This window comes from Athalia rosae, chromosome 1 (genome assembly GCF_917208135.1).
Source record: "Athalia rosae chromosome 1, iyAthRosa1.1, whole genome shotgun sequence".
NCBI classification, from domain to species: domain Eukaryota; kingdom Metazoa; phylum Arthropoda; class Insecta; order Hymenoptera; family Athaliidae; genus Athalia; species Athalia rosae.
This window is the reverse complement of record NC_064026.1, coordinates 25,360,042-25,382,374: the sequence shown is the minus strand read 5'-3', so window position 1 is coordinate 25,382,374 and position 22,333 is coordinate 25,360,042. Positions and strand designations below refer to the sequence as shown.

Sequence of the window (22,333 nt, the reverse complement as noted above, 5' to 3'; positions counted from 1 at the left end):
CCCTCGTCGAAATTACTGGAGAAGATTCGGCGTCACTTTTCGCGCTCACGAGCTAAATTACCTGAACGGGTTATCGCTGATCCCGCAGCGATGAAAATGACGGACGAACGGATCCGAAGCGAGACTACCAGGTCTTTTTGTTTCTATCGGCCGTCCGGGACTTGGAGTAGGGTCGTGACACGGATATCGGCCGGTTATAGTTTGGAAAGAAACGCACAAAAAAACAAAGTATACGTCTGTCTAGGAATATCGGGCGATTGAGGTGATACTTTTTCATTTACCTTGTTCTCTTCCATTTTTGTCCCTGTCCAATGTCCCCGGCTTGAAAGCATTCTTCAACTGGAATTATTTTATTCTATTACAAAGTTGAGGGTAATGGAAAAACACAATATTTTATATTTTTCTCATTTTTATTTAGTAAACATCATAATTGCCATATTTACAATACCCAACTACCTTCACGTGTGACTGCAGTGTAGGTAGATATTATGTATACAGGTATATATTTTTTTTTGTTCTTTGTTAGATAAAATCTACATTTATAATATCCATATAATATATATATATACCGTCGATTCACATTGTTTTCTTTGTTGTTCAAAACTTTATTTCTCATCTCTCTTTTTTTTAATTTTATTTATTTATTCATTTATTTTTCTTCACTTTTTTTTTTTTTTTTTCGTCTAATCTTCATTATATTCTTCTCTTTTAAAATTTTAATCGTACAACACAGAAATTAATAACAGCCCTTGTGTGATACAATATATAGTTTCAATTAATTTTTGCCTATTTAACGTACAGAGATTTTTATCTAAAAAGTCTGAACCCACCCATTCAGTTACTCCGTAATGGAATATCAAATTATTACTATATTCTCACCTCATGCTCTATAACGAAACAAAGATATTCAAATCATCATTTAATAATTTACCATCCATCGGTCGTATTCATCCTTTTATTTTCCTCAATGAAACCCCGTATATTCCATCAAAAGTGAATTATTTTACATGTACTTTATTTATCAATTTTATTTTATACTCTTTCTCTCAAACCCCATACATGTTCAGACTTCAGAGCATTCGTACTGCCACGTATGTATGTACGTACGTAACGGTAAATATCGGTGTCGTGAATGATAATAATAATCACAATAATAATGATAATGATAATAAATAATGATGATAATAATTGTTATTCATTACGTTATGGTACAAGACTATGTACATATACATTCCGTGCTGCGTCCCGACGCCATTACCAGTAAGGATTGCGATTCGAAACAATTTTATTAACAACGTACACACACGTAACGTTCGAGCTAACTTTATGGTATAACTACAGAGGTATACACGCCAACAAAGCTGTTGTGTCAAAAGTGTCGTTGAGCGATTGTAGGTGTTGGGGGGAATTTAAAAATGAGGGGGGGGGGGGGAAGGGGGGGAATTTGTTTGGGAATACATGTCCCGAATCGTATACCAAGCGATTATCAATAATTGTTTATCGCGTGTTGTTGATCGAGGCTAAACGGGCGAGTGTGCGATGACATTAACGTTGTACATTTTCGTTCACTCTTGTCACATCGAACGGTAAATCTGCGATACCCACTTGTGCGTATACCTGCATATACGCACACGTACAATATGTAAATTTGCACACACGTACACGCATAAATATCAAATCTGGTATTAGCGTTCGGATTTAGCAGCAGTTTGACGCTGATTACAAGCTATCAATTAGTAGGGTTTGTGTTTGTGTTTTTTTTTTTTTTCTTTTTTTTCTTTGTTTCCATACAGGGAACGGGTGGAAGGGGGGGGGGGGGGGGGCAAAATGGGCCCCCGAACATTCAGCGAATCGACACCAACGACGTGGCAATGGACTTGAAAAATGTAAAACGAAATGAAAGAATTATATCATGGAAATTTTTTCGGGGAGCCCGTTTTGCCAGAAACTTAAAGATGTTGGATTTTCGACTAACGCGTCATAGTAATTTCAAAAACGTAGCAAGAGACCGAAAATAAGTAAATTGAGCTAAAAAAAAAAAAAAAAAAAAAAAAAAACAAGATATGGGCCATTTGTTCTCAAGAGGCCCATTTTGCCCCCCTCCCCCCGTTCAATAGTGTTTGTTATTTAATTAATTGCTGACATTTACATCGAGGATATGTACAAAATAATTAGAGACACCAAAAGACAACTCGATGACAGAATAGGTCCCGCTGTTCCGGTTTGCATCGCCTCCGGCCGTTCTCCTGCAACATGCCCAAATATATAGATTTGGATGGGCGTATACGTATGTACGTACGTATATGAATCGCAACGGAGTCGTTTCCATCGTTAACTACGTTTCGACGTTCGCACGGTCACCGCGTGCACTCCAAATTCGGCTGCATCTGTGTATCTCCGTTTAGCTTCGTTCGAAGTCACTTTGCACACCTTGTAAGCACCTAAATGCGACGCGCCACTCGGAATTTCAAACATCCAATGCAAAAGTGGGTCACGAGCTTAATCAAACTTTATAACGACCGATTATACGCCGCTCCTATATCGAAGATAATTAGGGGGAGGGAGGAAATCGGGAGGCTCGAGGGGTTGATATGCACCAGTGACGAGGAAGTTTCGAAGATCGATTGTACAAATTTTGAAGTAAAAATTAATTTCCTCCGAAATGTGTTTGTAGTTGTTCGAAACAATTACCTCAGAGCAAACGATAAATTTGACGGGGTACTAAAAAAACGTTGGGAGAATTAAGTTTTTCGTTTTTTTTTTTTTTTTTTTTTTGTTTTTTTTGTTTTTTTTTATCCCGCAAGTACATTAGCATAAGTTCGAAGAAGTATTACTACAGCTAGGCTACCGTAAGATTAATTGACATCGATTTCGGGTGGGGCACCCCAGATCGATTTATATGCGGTTTAAGAATCGGGAACGACGAATTGGCACGTGCCAATTTTAGGGGCTGGTGCTTGTCAAAAGAAATTACGATTGAGCCCGAACGTCGGGATGAAAATTTCCAATCACGTATCGACACCAAAGATTGAATTTTTCTTCTTATTTCATTTGATTTTTTTTTTTTTTTTATCCCTCTTCAGAAAAGTAACCGCCGCCTCACGCGCGGTACTCAGAGCTGTGGCAGTGAGATAAAAAAAAATTAATTGGTTCTTTCCTCGTTTATTTAAAAAAAAAAAAAAATGTTTCTTTCGCTCGATCAATCGAAATCAGTGAAAGAGTTTTCTTTTCTTTTTTCCATCTACTTTTACATCAAGCGAGTATAAAGTTAAGCCTCTGGTGGCACCGTAAATCGGCTCAAGTGAAAAAAAAAGTAAACAAAAACGAGAAAAAAAATCGTAAGGTTCCAAAGTTTGTCGATGTACGGTCTATAGTGTATAGATACTTTTTCTTAAACTTTTCACGCTGCGGACCGCAAAATTTGTACGATTAATTCTGTGTAATTTATAAAACGCGCCAGACGATAACGAGTTGCGCCTTATCAAAAGCCTCCCAAAGACTAATCCGAAAGCGTTTTGAATTCCTCAGCGTATTCTTAGAAATGTTTCTCGGTGTGGTGACAAAAACGTAAGAATTCGACGTTGAATAAATAAAAAGAATTTTAGAAATGAAACAACGGCATACCGTCAACGAGACGACGCGAATGAACCGCTTGAACGTTAAAACGGGGGGCGGCCAGGTTGTCGGCTGAAAGAACGATTTGACAGCGAATCGGGGGGGGGGGGACTCCCTCGCGTTCCCACGCGATACGCAATTGATTGTAAGTACGTACTGCGATATTACGGAAGAGAAGCCTTCGGGAATTCGAGTATTTTGAATTTTTCAATAGCGCGGTGTGGAAGGTTTGCGGGTAAAATAAAATGTTGCCCTCGAATGATTGAGTTGAGTGAATTTCGCCTCGTTTTTCTACTCTTACGTTATTTTCGAGACTCACCGTTGAGAACGTGAACTCTGACGGAAGCCATGTCCGCGTTGCTCGGCTTGCATCCGTACTCCCCCGAATCCGAGGGCTGAGCGGCCTGAATCAGCAGCCAGGAATTGGTGACGTCATTCCCCTTCTCCGTAATCACCGATACTCCGCCTCTGGGACTATCGTAGCTCAGAGTTCTCTGATTGTAATACCAAAATATGTAAGTCGGTGGTTCCGAACTGAAATGGATCGCACAGGTCAAGTTTATGGTGCTCCCCGCGCCCACGTAGAGCTCCGGACCTCCGAGTATCGTCGCCGTCGGCACTGGTCAACATGAAAGAGAAGAATGTGAAGAAACACGTTCGGCGAGCGGGGGGAGCGGAGTCGGGACAACTCCACCTCCGACCCGATCGAATCGACGGAGATGATTTTAATGAGGGTAATTTGGTCGGGTGTGTTCGAACGTATTCCCTTGTCAGTCGGGTCGGCTGCGGGGGGGTGGGGGGGGGGGGAAGGGAGATGAATTTTGCGCAGAGAATGGTCGTCGGGTCAATCGATCAGGTCATGTTTACGGTAGGGCATGGTCTCTCGTCTGTTTGTCCGAACGTTAGCGGAGGCGCGCGTGATTGTCGTGGGTGTCGTTAGCTTAGGCCAACGGATTAATCAGCGTTACCCCAAGAGAGGACGACGTGTAGCCTGATTCCGATCGAACCCCGGCGACCCGGTGGGGCGGAGAAAACCCGAATTCCCGGATATTGAAAATCGTACGATTCAACCCCCGTTCCGTCACCTCTGCCGACATCGCCGTCTGATCGGGTACGTCGTGCCGTACGTGTGTCAAAAGTGAAAAGGGGCAGCGATCTTCGATAACGCAACGGAATTGACGTTATTACTCGGCCGCGTGTATACAACCTAAACGGTATTACGTAGCCTGTAACACCAGACGATAACTCAAATTTCGATAAAAAATTACAAACCTCCGCAAAGCGGATTGTGTGTACCGCGATTTATTCCACGAGTCGTTTAACGTACGTCCCTTCGTATCGAATCCCTGGACTCGTTTTCGTTTCGGTTTTTCCATGATTCCCACATACGATACGCCGAAAATTTCGCGAATTTCGTCATCGAATCGCCTTTTTCATTTTCAGATTTCAATTGTCTTTCTTTTTTTTTCTTTTCTTTCGCTTCTCTGTACTCCAACTCACCGACAACGTTGAGATAAAAGTGGTGGGACTTTAGTGGAACGGTTGATATCTGGCACTCGTAGATTCCTTGGTCTCGTTCCTGTGCCCATTTTATGCATAGCGTCCATTCCGACCATTCGCTATTCTGCCCGGAATTTTGGGCGGGCAACGCCTGAAACCGCTGGTCGCTCGTGTAAGTGTAAGCTCCGGCGGTGAGGATGTGTATATCTCGATGTCTCACCCAGGACACCTTCGGATCAGACGAACATTAAATATCGACATGATTCACCTGCTCGTCCGGCGAGAGAGAGAGAGAGAGAGAGAGGGAGAATTTTTTCAAATCGCAACAGTTGGATCATTATTCTAGTTATTATCGTCATTGTTGGAATCCTTCCGTTTCGCGAGAAATGGAGATCGGACGCCGGCTACACTTTTCGCGGAAATCTACGATCCGAAATCCTAGCTGATCCTTTTGAGAGCGCATCTCTCCACCACCGAGTTTTTCCGATTAAGTATCGCGCGACGGCGGTGGTGGTTGACGCAAAAAATGGTAAATAGTCAGATTACGGAGAAAGAGAGAGAGAGAGAGAGAGTGAGAGATTAGAGAGAAAAAAAAAAAAAAATAATTACGCGACGGAAGTGTCTATCGAATTGCAAAGGCCACCGGAGATTGCCGACTCAAAGGTCCGCGCTCCGTAAAGGATTTTTGAGCGAAGGGGTATAACTCCGCAATTTTGTCGCTGTGACGTGCGGTTGAGATAATTTACCGTTATAAAAAATTTGTAAATTCACTCCAGCTCAATCGATCGCTGGTAATAGGAGAGACCCGACGTTACACGCCGCGCGCCGTAGCGAAACGCGTCGCGAATATGATCATTTCACGCCCTGAATTGAAACGCGGAGCAATCGTTCGCGGTGAGACGGGGGGGGGGGGGGGGGGGGCGAACCGTTCGAAATTGATTGTAACGAGTAATCGTGAATTCAGAGGCCGTTCTGATTGATTATGTGATTATCGTTGACCGCTCCGCTAATCTCCTCGCTCCCCGTCGTCGGTCCGGCGTGTAGAATTGAATTACATAAATGCCAAGGGAGGATCGAATTGCAAGCAGATCACCGGTTCGCGTTAACGAACAAAGCGAATCGAAAGCTAGATATACCCGCCCGATGCGGATAACATTATCATCCGGTTAAAATATATTATAAATGCATTTATGTGTATACATATACATATACACGTATCGTACAAACTTCCTGCCGGATTCCAGCAGCTTCGTATATGTATATTCGAATTTACGTAACCGCGCTGCAACTCCTCTATGCACTCGTGTGCGTCGTTTGTCAATTGAACATGGCGAACGACGTCCGGGTTGCGAAATTTCAGCGCCGTTAATGAAATATCATCGCCCCCGACTTGCGGGTTTCGTCGCGATTCCCGAATCACGCGCATCCCTCGACTCTCCCCCTCTGATTCAGTGAGTGTGTGTCTTACGGTTTTATCGGCGAGATTTCGGACTCTGCACGTGAGATAGGCCGTCTTGCCGATGAGAGCCGTCACGTTGGTCGGTTGACTGAGGTCGAAGGTCGGTTCGACCTTCGCTTTCCCCCCGGATCCCGAGAGGTCCAGGAGCTGCTGTCGAGGTCTCGCCTGGTTCGGATGTCTTTCCGAAGTGTCGGTACCACGGTCTCCCATGCTCAGAGTATCTGGAAGACGAAAATCACGTGTCGGTTATGCGCGATGCGTTTCAATTGTCGTTTCAGCCGCACGACGAATCTCGGACAATCGATTACTCTCATTGCGATAAATCCGAGTCTTTACCGATGTCAAATTTTCGTCAATTAGGTACGGCAAATTTTTTCGTTCTCTCGCTCTTGGTTTCGTATTATTTCAGGTCGGTTACGTACGGTGTTTTATCTGCACCGCGTTGGTTCGGTTCGGCGCACAAGCCGCGCGGAAGCTTTCTCGAAAATTTCATACGATTCCAGAGAGTTGGGTAAAGCTTCGGGGGGGTATATGGAAAGAAGAGAAAGTAGATAAAAAGATAAACGAACCGTGATTTTTCGGCGCTTCGTCTACTGCAGCCTCCGTCCGGTAAAAGAAATATGGCGGGGCTGTGCCACGTATATACCTACGTTATACGTTCCCTTGTTTTATTTCGATTGAATACGTCCCGCATAATAATACCGCATTTTACGGCTTTCCCAGATTAATTGCTTGCGGTGAATAAATTCCGTTTCATTTTCGAATACGGTTTTTCGTTATATACGGTTATAGCGGTACGCCGACTCCACCGAACGGATTCTCTACAGTTCCGAAAATTCTTTTCAACTTTTTTCTACCTTGATATATCTTGCGACAAGTCGGTAATTTTTTTTATTCAAAATTCACTCTCAAGACCATCGATTGCACGTGAATTGTCGAATTCCACAGCGAGTTGTTCCGTCACGAAATCCAAACACTTGGATCACAAGTGAAGAGGGTTGCGCCCTTATTAGCGAATTGCAATTAAGAAGTCGATGATTCGACTTGAAAAGCGAGTTCGCGTAATTAAAAAAACAATCCAAAACAAACAAAAAAAAAAATGAGAATATCAAAATCAGTTTCATTGGTGGATTTTATCATCGGGGGGGGAGAAATATAGAGTTACATTTCGAGTGACCGTGTAAACCGCGATATAAAAATTTTTAGGGTAGGTACGCAACCCCGTAAAATCCGTTTCAAATTTATGGGATTTTATTAGAATTTCGAATTCACGGTTAAAAAAAAAAAAAAGAAAAAAAAACATACATATAACGTTCGGTGTAGGTATGTATATTGTAAATATTCGTCGCGGGTATAAATCGATTATCGGAATGAGAATATCAACAAGATCGAATGGAGCCCTCCATAAATTTAATACTCGTTACTTGAGCCGGTTGGGTGCCTCTGCGGTACTTCGGCGAAGGAAACGGGCTTAGGGTCGCCTCCCTAAATAGCGGCGATCCGTTCCACAGCCACCTCAAAGTTATGACGGGCTGCAGGGTCAAGTAATTACACGCGTTACCGGTGACCTGTGAACCTGCGGGATTTCTCGGCCCCGTCTCAACGCGACCATATACCGCGCTGGAATTCAACGAACCTCCAATCAAAATCGTAAAAGTATAAAGACGCGCTCTTTATAAAACTAATTTCCTTTGACATCCCGTCTAACCTCACCCCGCGCACCTCCGGCTCACCCGGCCATCCTTTTACGGAGACTTCAGGGGCCGGCCTTGTAACGGAATAAAAGAGAGTAAGGAAAAGAAAATGTTTTTCCTTTTTTCCCCCGTCTTTTTTAGTACCGCAAACGCCGAAGGTTCTTCTGCAATAAATCCCCGATGCTTTATTCAGGGACGTGCGTGTATAGCTACTGGTACCACGAAATGTACGTCCTACAGGTACGTGTTACAGATACATACGTACACCCTGTGATTTGAATTTTCGGATAAATAACGTATTATAATATCCATAATGTATATCGATTCGGGAGAGTCAATTTCCATCTCCGCCGCGCGTGACACGACGATGAGATTATATAATGCATATACTCTCGAAATTGCTCGTCCCGAAATACAGATGAAATATAGATAACGTCGTTGATACGTCACCCCCATTTCTCTGCGGGTACCAACGGTTATTGTCCCGATACTAAAGGTTACGACCCAACGCGAACCCGCGTCCGAAGTCCGTCGACCGTTCCACCGACGCGTTTGCCGGTTAGAGCGTATGTATGCGTAAATACGTTTTATCGTCGGTAGCGTCGTGTACCTCTTGACGGTCAGGTGTAGGGTAGAGAGCCGGAATGCAGGGGAAAAGTCAGCTAGGCTCGTGGGAGGCGAAGTTGGCAAAAGTTGTCGAGCGTTCCGACTCGAGAGTGTTAAGAGAGTATAAACGATGGGAAATTAACGTCTTCGCGGGGGCCGGGCCAGCAGCCCTTTTCGTCGCTCCGTTGAGCTTTTTTCCTCCCCTTCTTATCACGTTGGCGGGGTTCTCATCTCTTCCGAGGAGAGCGGGTAAAACAAAGAGAAACAAGAGGAGATAAGAATTTAATTTCGGGGTCGATATAACCGCGAGTTACTTCGCCATTTCTCTCTAGTTTTTTGAAAATATTTTCATTCGAACGTTCCAACGATAATTGCGTTCGGTAGCGGTAATAACCCGGAGAGGTGAAAAACCCGGATGACCTGGTTACCGCACGCCGTCCAAAGAGTATTGGAATTGATACTCCCTTTCGCCGACACTTCATAATACCGCTATCGCTAACAACCCCCTGCATATAACCGGGTAAGAAAAATCGCGAGCTTTTTTCCTCGGTTGTATAAAAGCGCTCAGACTTTATGCCCGACGAACGAACGACCGGGCTGTACTCGACCCGGACCCCGTTAATTGATCTTCACTCACAAAGGAGGAAACCAGAAGAGAGAAAACGACGAAATAACGAATTTTCCCACGATTACTTGCTTTCGTAGACCTCGCGTTGTCGCGTACTCTATTAAGAGCGATATTTTTGTCGCGCGAGGTTGTTTTTTTTTCTCTTTCTTCCCTTCGAGTCCGTGGCAAGGAACCAACCGACCGACTTCGACGCGCGTACGTATGCAAAAGGGGCAAAGGAATGTCGGTGAGTTAAATTTTATTTATGAACCGCCGCTGACGTTAAACGGAGTATAATAAAAGTTGGGCGAAATTTTTCTCTATCTCTGCAGTATGTTTATCCGAAAGAAGAAAATACCATTGGCAGGGAAAAGTTCCTCGACACGGTAGACGCGCGACCGCCTGCAGAGCGTCCGTCTCTTCGTTGCAACCCCATTTCTATCCTGTATACGTACATACGTACACACACACACACACACACACACACACAGAGTACACTCCCGCCGTGTAATACCAAATCTCGGTTCTATTTTCTATCGTTATTCCGACGCATTCACGGAGACTTTTATTCCATTCTATGTATCTATTGAAATACGAAGAAAAACGAAGCAACTTTTATCCGCTGGTTGTACCCAACGATACACGTGAACGGAATAAGGTATGCTATAAATATAATAATGGAGCGAACCTTCGGATTCTGTCGTTCGAGTAACCGTCTCGGGAAACAAAAAATCAAATAAAAGAAATGAATAAAAAACGGAGCTCGGAATTCCTCGCCACATAGACACCCCGAAGCGTGAACGACGCTCGTCTCGAAGGCGGATATGCGCCGTATCGTCGAAACATTCCGCATCGCGACGATGGAGAATCTCACCGTACGAAAATATTCTTTTTTCCCTCGATTGTTTTCTCTTTCACACGTCGGGCGGCCGACGCACCGTCTTTCCGAGCGTTTATCCCGGCTGTAAAAATCAGGGATAGAGATTATCGCGTATATGTGTACGCCTATAGGTGGCGGATAATATCGTTTCCGCGAAGCGTCGCCGGGGCGACTCGCACCCGGAACACGGTGGGTGGTTCGGTGATAAAACTGTGCATAACCGAGGCGAGAAAAATTGAAGGACGCTCAAGATAATGGCTCAAGGTCTGCAGCGTCGTTACGGGAGAACGTTGAGGCTTCGCCCGGAGCTTTCGGATCCCTGGGGGGCGGGAGAAAGGGAGAAAGGGAAAGGGAAAGGGAGAGTCTGGGACGTGTTTGGGGTCCCGGGAGCTGGAATATGACTCTACTCTCCTTCTCATCTTCCCGGTGGCTCTTCCACGCCTCGTATAACGGGATATTCGGACACCCTAACGCGAGGCACGCGAGGTACGTCGCCTAACGACGCTTCAATTAATGTTCGAACCACTTTCTTCGGGCAAATGGTCATCTCCGAGAGACCAAATTGAACCGCTCGATCTCCTGCCCCGGCAAAGATACCGCCCCGGCACGAGCTTCGAAGAAAGCTTGGTAAATTCCCTGCTCCCGACGGATTCATTTTACCTTTATTATTGTATACGTTAAATTTATCCAAGTCATGTGATATCGATATTTACGACCCGAGCGCTTCGAACTAATTTTATCCCACCGGCGCGGGATCGACCGGAATCGGCGCGTATGAAATAAAAAATTCATTTTTTTTTATAAAAGCTTCTTCAAATGCAGAGTAATCTCATTTGTTACAAAACGTCGCGCGCTTGTTGTAAAGCAAGGACTTTCGTCGAGTCGATTACTTTATCCTGAGTTTATTACATTCTTCAATTTTGTCATTTTTGCTACGCGACGTTGTACCGCACGATCCCTATTTTTGAACCTTGGTTATACTCTGTGCGGAGTAATTTCCCACGGTATTCAGAGTAGGTACGGAAAACCGTCACGCGACGACCTCCACTCTACGGAGCGGTGACGCTATCGCGATCGCCGTAGTTTTGTCGGGCTGTTGGGTACGAAAAAAGTGCGTAAGGAAATGCGACGACGCGAACATCTTTTTCCACTTTATTTCCGTCGTCGTTCAGTTTTTTTACCGAACGTCGATCGCTTTACTATTTCGTTTGTACATCGTATTCGGTATATTCGACATAAAAAACACCTCCACCCGATTCGTCGACTCTTCTACGCGTACGTACGTACGTTACCGAATCTGAGATGGGCGTGCGAGGATTCGTCGCAAATTTTTCCATTACTTTCGGAGGTGTAAAGTAGCCGCGTAATAACGCGTGCGTGAAGGGAAAGAAAAATAAAAAAAAAAAATAAAAAAAAAAAAAAAAATCGGAACACATCCTCCCTCCTTGTGCGAGCATCTCGAAATTCGAAATATTCAGCGAACGCACGGCTATTCTCCCTCTATACCGAGCTACGAGGGCAAAGGATTTTGCCGTTTGATTCCCTCGGGGATAAAAGGAGGAGAAAAGAAAAGGGGGGAAAAAATATATATATATATATATATAGGGGTTGGAAAGAGAAAAACGGAAAATAACGCATGATTTGATTCGGTATAGAATTCTCGACGAAGCTCGCGCGACCAGAGCTGAATTTTTGATAGATCTGTAAACAGAACCGTAAATATACGTTTGATATCACACGCGGGCATATACCACACCGCACATGAACAGCGCGATGAATTTTGCATTTGAATTCCGTACGTCTGTAACGCGGTATGGAGACTAATTGTATCAGTCGCGGCTGGTTTCAATTAATCGTATATGGTATACAAGGTCGTCGTAACGTTAAGAATATGTACCCGCGTTTGCGCACCGTGGTGCAGATTGTGGAACGGAGATTATTCTCATATCGTTCGTTTTTCGTCCGCGAAACCTTACGCGGTTTTTATTCGTTAATTGAAAGTCCCGCTTTGATAATCGGCTGCTTATATAATTACGAAGTTCCGTTAAAACGACAAAGAAAACTAGAATCCTCCAAAAGACCTTTTACTCGCATTCCTTTTCACATAGTGTACTCTTATTTTCTCCAGACGGTAAACGAAGCCCAAAACATCTGAGGACGCTAAGTCCACTTTATATAATACTTAAACTGTGAGCTTCTCAAAAGACTCTCTCTTTGACTTTCTTTCATAAAACGTGGCCTCCTCCTCGCTCGTATTCTTTGTGCTCACGTGGAGCTTCGTGCAATATTTCAAAAACGCTCGCCGCACGCGTACGTCGTTATACAGACCTCGGTGAAAAGGACACGTACACAAACTGATACGGGTATATTACACATACATATATGTATGTACACTCTCACGTAACTACAATACAACGCGCGCTCGTTGAACTCGCTAATTTGACAAACTGATCGCGAGACGTCTGCATCCCCGATTCCTCGCTCCTATAGGAATTATGGAAGGTTGTACCTCCACCGGAGGCAGCTGTGGGTTCGCGTACCAGATATCGCCGGGGGTAGGCTGAGGTGAGGGGGGAGAAATATCTCTTTGGTTAAGACGATTTGGGTGTCCGCTTTCCCGACTCTCCTTGATTTACGCGTTTGTACGGCAGAGGCAGACTAATCAGCCGTTTCAGATTTCTCAAAGTCACGTCGACTTACGGAGGTGACGGCTGGTGCCGGATCGGCCGAATCAAAGTCCAAAGTCTCGCCGAGGGTCGACGAGATTGCGATACAAGGTACTGCCGAACGAGGCTTACGCCGCGAGAGATACAGCGGCTTATTGTTGAGTAGGGGTGAGTCTCGTCCGCGGTACGGCGAAGAAGAACCGCGTGAAAAAGGAGCGAGAGATGCGAAGCATAATTTTTTACCGCCACCCGCGCGCCCGCCAAATTGGACGAATCATCGGCCCTATTGTTCGGCGATGTAAAACTATAGTCGAGAAAGTTATACTACGACGAGGGGCGCGACAAAAGACAGAGGTGGTCGCCCCCCCCCGTGCACCGATAACTCCCGAATTCCGGGGATTTGACATCGGTGGCCGAGCCACTCGGTTCGCGCCACTCGCGTACAACTGCAAATGCCAATATCACCGGGTATGCTACTACCCATATACGGATAGTCGGCAAACCGCAGACTATTGTAAATACGCGATGTGTACATACGGGTATACTCGGCAATCACACGTACGTACGTATTCGTTGCAGGAGGCGGATGACCAGAGCAGACGCGTACGATCGTTTGCAATCGGGTAAAGGGAATTGATTGGGACGCCCGGACGTCGAACGAAACTATACAGAGCGGACAACGTGAAATTGCGCACCCAGATTTTGTGCGCAAGCGTGAATCAAAACGACAGACGAATTTATCATCTGCTAGCGTGTTGTACCAACAGCCTCAGATTTCAGCTGTAGCTGTCAAATTGTCGATCACCAATACAGCTGAGATCGCCGTATTCAAATATGACTGAGGTATGTTGTGTCAGGTGAATAATGCGACACAAAACCAGACACAGATAAGTAGGGTGGCATAGCATCAAATAAAATTGATCAATTGAATGAGAGATTAATTAAATGTCGACAGAAATACACTCATCGAAAAGTTCAGGTTAGGTTCTTGTATTTGACAGCTAAATCTGAAAGCGGAGTGTTGTTGGACATTCTGCGAAACAAATGCCGACGATCGCGCATGTGCAAATGGGGTGCGCAATTTCACGTTGTCCGCTCTGTATAGAATCGCCTTTATACTTACGGAGCTGCACTCCGCCATTTTATTACTCCGCTCGCCTTTATTTTTCCAAACGTCTTCTATAACGCGAAGACCCCGTTATTCTTCCTACTATTTTCAAGTGATTGATCACCCTCGCTACTCCGCGAATATTCTCTGCGGTATAACGTCGGATTATTTTCCCTATTTTCTCTCCCGCGGGAGAAAACCGCTGCCGCCGCCGCCGCCGCTGCTCCTCTCGCTCCCGCTGCAATTGCGCTTCAATCGGTACATACGAATACCACTATGTGGAGTCCGCGGTAAACTTATATATACCGGCGTCTATGCGTATATGAGTACGATAAGAATTCGCGATTTGAAAGGAATTTGCAAATGGCGCTTGGAAATAAGCAGTGAGATGACGAAAGGCGGTGCGCCGTCGAGAGGTGGAGAAAAAAGCGAGCTGGATCGAGTGAACGGGGTCGGTGAAAAATGGACGGGTGTACAAGAGCGAGGTGGTCCAGGAATCGAGGGAAGGGTATACGCGTATAAAACGAGGGAGGGAGGGAGGGAGGGAGGGAGGAGGATTTGCGAGTGACATTCGGTAGCGCGACGGCGTTGGGGGTGCACGGCCGTTCCACTTGAAATGTTTTCGTTTTTTTTTTTCTTTCCGACGATTTCCGTGCTTCAGACTTTTCGGAGTGAATTCTCCGGCCTCCGAGGATTCGGGAATTCGCTCCATCCACGCGTATATTCTTGGCTCGGTTTCCCCCCGGGAGGCGGGGAGGGACTTCCCCCGGGGGTAGTGCGCCGAGCCTTGGCTCCGACTCTCCTCGCTTCGCTGTACGTAACGTGCACACCTACGAACGAACGAGCGAACCGGGTAAACAAATCACGGGCGTCGAAAACTCCCTCCGAAGAAAGTCGAGTCGGCCTGGTGGCGTTCGACGGATGGTACGCGGCATAGACCGCGGACGTGGAAACCGCCGACTGATCCGGCCCCTCGACTCTGCGGAGTCAGCGACGACTCTCCGCTTATTTTTCCACCCATTCGTGAAACACACGGCTATATATCCGCGCGCGTACCCCCAACTTTCTCGGGTGTACTCGTATTTATCGAAGCGGTTCAAGAAAATCCTCGAGTTTCCAGACTCGAGGATTTTCCACCGCGTTACCGGCGAATAACCCTCGCCAAAGGTTCGATTTCCTGCGGAAAGATTTAATTCAGAAGAGTTGAAAATTATCGTGAGAATCGCATTCATATTGTTCGTGACGACGTTACAATTTTTGGTTGAAACAGATTTCCGTCAATTTCGCTTCGATCGGCTCAAATTTTCCACAACCACTCCGGGTAACGCCGGACATTGTTATGGCTCTTGTCGAACTTCAACCTACATCTTCGGCGTTGGGCGAAGATTTTCATCGTTCGGAATCGACTTGTCGTTAACGCGATACCGTTGACCGTACGAAGCGGACGAATTTTTATCTCCCAACGGCGGCGATCGAGTGGCGAGAATTCGGATAACAATCGGCGCCGGCGATTCGATTAGCGAACGGTTTTGATTGCGCTCGGTTATCGGTCCGCGTGCCGTGCATCGCGCGGCGCGCGCCCCCCGTCCAACGGGATCGAGGCGACGGGTTCGTATATCGCCGACTGGATAGCGCCGAGGTGTTGACAGAGCTCTTCAGCGTCGTTCCGCAATATCCTTCTCGCGGCTGATAAAGTCACAGAGATCGGACGTCTCGGAGCTCCGGATGCGCGACGTCCGGTGTCCGCGGTGCAGGGGTGATCTCGTTTTACTTGAGTAGTTTTCACGCGGCGAGATCCTTCTTTGCATAAACCCCGCGGCCCGATCGACCTCTATCTCTCTCTCGTTATGAGCGAGGCTTCTCATTCGCCTACTCCGAGGATCTCTCCGCTTCGCTTCACTTCACTCATCGGGATATTCAGATTTTTATTACTTTAGATTGAAATTGAGAAGCGTAAGGGCGATCGGTATACACCTACCCGTACCCACGGCCGGGCTCTCGATACTCTCGTATTAGCGTCGACTTTCAAGGACACAATGGACATCGAGCTGATTATACAGACAAATCTGTCCGCGCTCTCGTTTCATTCGGTCCCCAGTTTCGAGTTTAGAAGCGTCGCGACGCCCCGCGGTAATGAGAGAGAACGTACTTAATCGAATGACGAAGAGTGTCGCGAGCCTTGTTTCCAACCCCCCTCGAACGGAATTTAATTATCCGATCAATCTCAATCTGCCGATGTTTCGAATTATGTTTTTAACCGTATCAGCTGTATACCCGACGCGCGTCGACTCATCGGTAACGGAAGATACCTCGGAGGGGAAATCACGATAATCGCGAAGCGCTAAAAAAAATTACAAACCTGCGAAGAATCACGAGATTTTCATAACGCGAAGTATACCTGTGATCACAGCGAACAAACCGACGTTTATTTCGAATACGCGCTTCAACGAGATTAACCATTCTTCGAATACGTCCGTTTTTTTTATTTTATTTTATTTTTTTCATTTTTCTGTACGTTCACCTGTTATTCAAATAACCTGAATAAATGGGTACCTTGAAGGACGAGATTAAATCTGGTGTGGCCCGTTTCGCGTACGCGAAAGATCTTTACGTAAATTTATGTAAGGAATTCTCTACCTTCTCTCGCGGATATGAGAGTATGGCCGGAAAATTTCGATCCCGAGAAAGCTACGCGTATGACATCCGCCCGGTCTGTTTTTACCCGAAAGGCATGTACACGTCTATGGTAATCTGGGAATAAATTTGCAAAGAAGACAAGAGAAAAAAGAAAAAAGAAGAAAAAAAAAAAAGAGAGAAAAAAAAAGAATCAACGGAAAGCTCTCCACATAATTTTCCTACTATACCTACATCCCCGTTATCACACTTGCGGGAACTTCAAAGAACCACGGGCACCATTATGACTCTCGTGCAACAGTATAAGCCGCTTAATAAAGCTCTTCGAAAGTAGAGAGAGACGAAGGTAGGGGATGAAATAAAGAGGTAAAAAAAAAACAAAAAAAAAAAAATAATAAAACAAAAAAGAGAAAGAAGAAAGTAAAGTAGATGAAAGTTACACGACGCGCGGTCTGTTTTTGCCGGTGGACCAACCGAGGCTTGGAAAAAAAAAAGAAAAACCGGATTAGAAATGAAAAAAAAAAGAAAAAAAAAAAGTAAATTTGGGCGCAGGATGAAAAGAGGTTCCCTTGAATGGACGCCGTTACTGTTGGAAGTAATTACCTTCCGTGCACATAAGGAGAAGGGCAGCTAATGACAGTCTCGTTTGCCATCTCAGTGCCATTTTCGAAGCCTTTTCACGCGCACTTATTTTCTTCAGATTTTCGATTAGCCATATCTTCGTTCTTCCATTTTGTAATAAATTTTTTTCAGGTACATCCTTGTTCACCACAAAAACCACCTTGCGAGTTTGTACGGCACAAGTTTCACCGGGTGATAGACACAACTCGCGACACAATTATCCCAAAGACATTTCTACCCCGCGGTGTGCGTCCGTTTTAATCCAGCGCGGCCAAAGGCTTCGCTGGAAGTTACGGGAGATGAAGCGGATGAGGGAAACAGAAGGAGGGAATGAGAGGGGCAGAGAACGATAAAGAGACGGAGCGAGGGGGGGGGGGGGAAATATACGGAAATAGAGATAGAAATAGAGAGAGAAATGGGACGGGGGAACTTTAAAAGCACTTGGTCTTAACTTTGATTAGACTAATTCAAGTTTGATTAGTCCCCGGAGCTGAAGCTCGATTCACTGAAACTCTTTGCATACAAACTAACCGATCGTTAGCTTATCGTTCATTCATCGGCGATTATCCGAATCGCATGTTTCCCTATTATGCCCCTCGACGAAGGAAAGCTATCCTCGTATCGTCTGACCGTATGATTACCACTCGGTCTACCGTTGAGCACTCGGCGTGTCGAAAGCAGCAATTAGCGTGTAGCATCGTATAATCTTACGGCACTTGAAAACTCTCCGGTATTCTTCACTGATAACAAATATTCCAATTTCATACTAACGACGCTACAGTCATCACCATTTCTCGTCTATCGCGGTACCGGTGCACCCTTTCGTTTCACAACCGCGTAATCTTCTCCTCGTCATAATTGACCGACGGTCGCTGGAAAAATCTCTCGAATTGTTCTGTTCCCTTGGTTTTCTCGCCTTTCCCCGGAATCCTTTCGTCAAACGAATTCGGTCAGATTTCCGGCATCGATCGAGCTGGCTTTGAAATAATTTTTTACTCCTACTTTTCGCGCTGTCAATCGTTTCGATCGTTTTATCCGATCCGCGGGTCGATCCGAGCGGGGGTAAATTTTCGTATACTACAACCCTCTGTGAATATATTAGCGGACGGGGTGCGGTGCAACGCGCACGTCTTAATTCGGTGGCAGATTTTCCCTGACTGTGGTCTGCCTTGGTCGGTGGGGCATGCGCGTTTCGTCGAACCCCCCACGACCACCTACGGAAAACCAACCCCCTCTGGACGTTATATACCTATAGGTGTGTAATATATGTGGCACTGTAGCGCCGCGACGCTCGGCGCCGAGGCTCCGCCGCCGCGGATAGAAACTGTGGAAACCCTAGAATCTGTGGGAATCGCCTGGCTACAGATGTGCAGGTAGAATCTATAGACCCGGTACAGCAGCAAGCAATCAATTTAAGCACACTGCAAGCTTAGATAAGGGGAATTCCATTTTTTTTTCTTCTTTTTTTTCTTTTCTTTTTTTTTCCATTCCTCTCTCGCAGAGCTTCGCCGGCTATCGTTTTCCCACTAGATGGTATTCGCGAAATCTAATCTGTCGTAAATTTTACTTCCCAGTCAATTAATTAACCCGGAATTTATCCACCGACGTATGATCTTCGTTTTCCGCCCCCCCCCTCCTCCCCACCCATTTTTTGCAAATTCTTTTTCTTTTCATTCCAGTTCCCGTTTTAACGCGATGAAATTTACGCCGACTGCCGGTTTAATGCGGTGAGCGGGTGAATGGAGCTGTCCATCCCTGGAATTGCATCCGCTTATCGTATTTTCGGTACACGGGGGTGTACGTGTGTTGCGCGGCTGTTGAATATGGAAATACGTGGAACGCGAGACGAGTGAAAAAAAAAAAAAAAAAAGAGGCTATACCGAAGTGAAAAACGAGAATTCGATCTCTTTCGTGTCGGGTTATGAGGTTCTCGTGTACATATAGATGTGTCTGTACTTGTGTACATTCATTACAAAGGACCTCCTCTGCCTCGAATCGTTGAGGGATGAAGAATTATGAAGTCGAATTTGCACGGCGCGGCGCGGCGGGTGGAAATTTACAACCATCAGACATCTCTGGTGTTCGCTCGCTGCTTAAGACTGAGAAGAGACGGTGAAAAAAAACCAAACGAAAAGACAAAAAAAAAAACAAGAAGAAAATAAGGAAAATGAAAAAACACATCCAATCTCGCCAGACGGTTTGTAGTTCGAATGTATAGCGTAGGCAGACGACTGCGTATAGCCGGCTAGTGGAATTTATATGATTGAGCATAGGAAAATTGGGAGATGAAAAATATCTTTGGAAATACTTGAGAGAAATGAGATTCGCGAACTGTACGTACAATCGATAAGCAAAGTCTGCGTTAGCCGTCTGCTCTTAGTTAGTACAAAGTTAATACGGTTGAGCTATCGTATAATACCGCGTTGTTCGCATTAATTCACTCGATCGTTTGATTAAATTCAATTGTTATTTGCTCTTTGGTCTCAAGACTTCTGAAAATTCGAGAATTACGATCCCCCCCCCCCCCCCCGCCCCGTTATCAAACTTTTCCGTTTTATACCCGAACAAGAAATCGAAAATTTTTTCTACGAAATCCTCCTTACGCTAACATACACCTCTACGACGGTCGGGAACGGTATTCGGTAGAAATTTTTATCATGTAACAATTACACCTATCGGTGAATCGAGAAAATGGAAACGTTGAAGAACTTTTGTAGGTATATGCTGTAACCTATACCCGCGCGCGTATTGTATAGAAATAGCGAGCTTTTGTTCGGGTGGTAATTTGCAGAGCGAGGCCCCGCGCCGGTGCTGGGAAAAGAAATTATTGCGGCATCCACCCTGGTAGCGCTTTTGGATTGAGTGGCAGCTTACAAAGCGAGCGAAGCCGGAAAGAGGAGTGAAAAAATGAAATAAACCAATACGGAAGAAAGAAAACAAAAAAAAAAAAAAAAGTCAAGTAGAAAAACGAAACGGAACGAGGTAACTACTTTTCCGCGTCGCAAGATCTCGATCATTCGATGATTAGTATTTTCTAATTTTTTTATCATCGAAAAATGCGAGGTGACGCCGTGTATCGTTCGACAAAGTAAATGCGCGAGGAGCTCTGAAAATAATAAATACCTAGCGGAATTGAATTAAACAGGGAAACGAAGATAAATATGCATTATATTATACATATATCCACACACTATTACGCTCGCGCACACACACAGACGACGGGGTGAGACGACGGGGCAAAAAGTGTGTCCATAATTTGCATATTCTCGCTCGCGGGTACAGAGAGGAGGGGAAAGGAGCTGAGATCTCCTGAGATGGTCTTCATTTTCATTCGCTCGAAGTTTAAATCTTAGGTAACTGCGCTCGCCTCGAACTTTTGGGTCTCCCTCTTCCGTCGCGTAAAAGCACAACGTTCGGCCTAACTGAAAATGAAGACCCCCCAAAATCTCGATGAAGGCACCGGGGACACGGCGGGGAAAAATAACCGTAAAAAAAAATCTCACTTCGCGCATATGTACACACACGTGTCGTACAGGTGTATATATATGTAATATGTATATACACCCCGTGCACACATCTTCGGCGCGGGTGTACTCTCATTTCCGTCTTCATCCTCCGCGAGTCCCCGGCACTTTTTTAGTCGAGTTTGAGCCGAGCACGAAATCTCGGTGGGTAAGACGCGTTTACGAGTGTGCGCAAAACCGTGTATCTGTATCGCATATAATATGTATACCTATACGCGCACGTACACGTGCAATGTAACGTGTGAAATTCGGATAACTTTAGACTCGCTCCAGTTGAGTTTGGGGGGGGGGGGGGGGGGGGGTAAATTTTCGAAGGAGTCTCCCTCTCGGCGTTTTACTGCAAGCATAAAAAAGAGTCCTAAATCTGTCAGGGTATAGACTGGGCGCAGCTTATCGAATATGGGCAGGTAGATGATAGCGATAAGGGCAGCTGACAAAATGGCTCGTACACAGTTTGTTAGGGTGATCGGTCGTAACCCCCCTCATCCTCCGTCCCATCCGTCGGGCGAGAATGACGTAAGATTCGCGGTGGATTCCGGTGGCTGCGCGAAATGATGAACGGGACATGCTGAGCCTGGCGGTATTTTAAAAATGAATATTATACCGTCGGTCAGAAGGTACGAAAGAAAAGATGAATCAATTGTAAATTGAACAGATTCGTATTTTATTTTTTCCACCGATTGGAGTACGGAGTATAACAACGAGCGCGTATGAATTTACCACATTCAGGTAAAGCTCTTTGCAAATTATTTTCGCACAACAAAAGGTGGATTAATATGTAGCGTATGCAGTACAGCTATGTGCAACGTGCGAATTAACCCTCGCACAATCAATTTTCAAAACATTTTACCGTTCAAAGCGACTGCTCTGAGAGTTTGAAACAAAAATAGAAAAAAATTAAAAAAAAAATTGAAACAAATGAATAAAAAATTTCAACTACGTTCGACGTCTGATTTTTTGCCTCTCACATTCCCATACCCGTATGCACGATCCTTTTTTTCTTTCTTTCAATATTTATTCTGTTCTATTTCGTTCTATTTTTTTTTTTTAGTTTCCTCTTTTTCAATCCATTTATGCACTCATCGGGCTTCGATCATTTACCGGTATTCGTGAACAAGCAGATATTCATATTTGGTCATTTATTGCGCAAAGGTGAAGTTGCAAACGTACGGACCGACGCGTAGTGCATAATTCGTTCTGTACAGGGTGGACGAATAAAATGAGGGGGAAAAAAAAATGGAAATTGGCCTATTCAAAAATAAACAGATGTAAAAGTACGTACGCATATCTCAATCGAATGGAAGTTATTGGGGTTGATGGTTGACTGGAGAGACGCCAATCAGAAGGTATTCAACGTGTATACTTTTACCTGTTGTGCGCATATCGCTGTACGTATCGTACGCGTACCTTTTGCAGTAG

General features: G+C 45.1%; 1 protein-coding gene across 1 annotated transcript; it reads right to left on the bottom strand.

The window, feature by feature from the left end:
• Positions 1 to 391: 391 nt before the first annotated feature.
• Positions 392 to 18,558, bottom strand: LOC105692430 (peroxidasin-like). The gene is made up of 5 exons (XM_012411628.3): positions 17,373 to 18,558; positions 6,584 to 6,795; positions 5,116 to 5,344; positions 3,935 to 4,234; positions 392 to 2,246 (listed from the first exon to the last, which is right to left on the bottom strand). The coding sequence occupies exons 1-5, from the start codon at positions 17,431 to 17,433 to the stop codon at positions 2,146 to 2,148; spliced, it is 903 nt and encodes a 300-aa protein (XP_012267051.1). The 5' UTR covers positions 17,434 to 18,558; the 3' UTR covers positions 392 to 2,145.
• Positions 18,559 to 22,333: the final 3,775 nt, after the last annotated feature.

Coding starts and splice junctions, on each gene's coding strand:
- LOC105692430 (XM_012411628.3), bottom strand. CDS start 17,433: ATGGCACTGAGATGGCAAACGAGACTGTCATTAGCTGCCCTTCTCCTT. Junction 6,796..17,372: donor TCTCCTTATGTGCACGGAAG/GTAATTACTTCC, acceptor TTCGTCTTCCAG/ATACTCTGAGCATGGGAGAC. Junction 2,247..3,934: donor CAGAGTTCACGTTCTCAACG/GTGAGTCTCGAA, acceptor GGCATGTTGCAG/GAGAACGGCCGGAGGCGATG.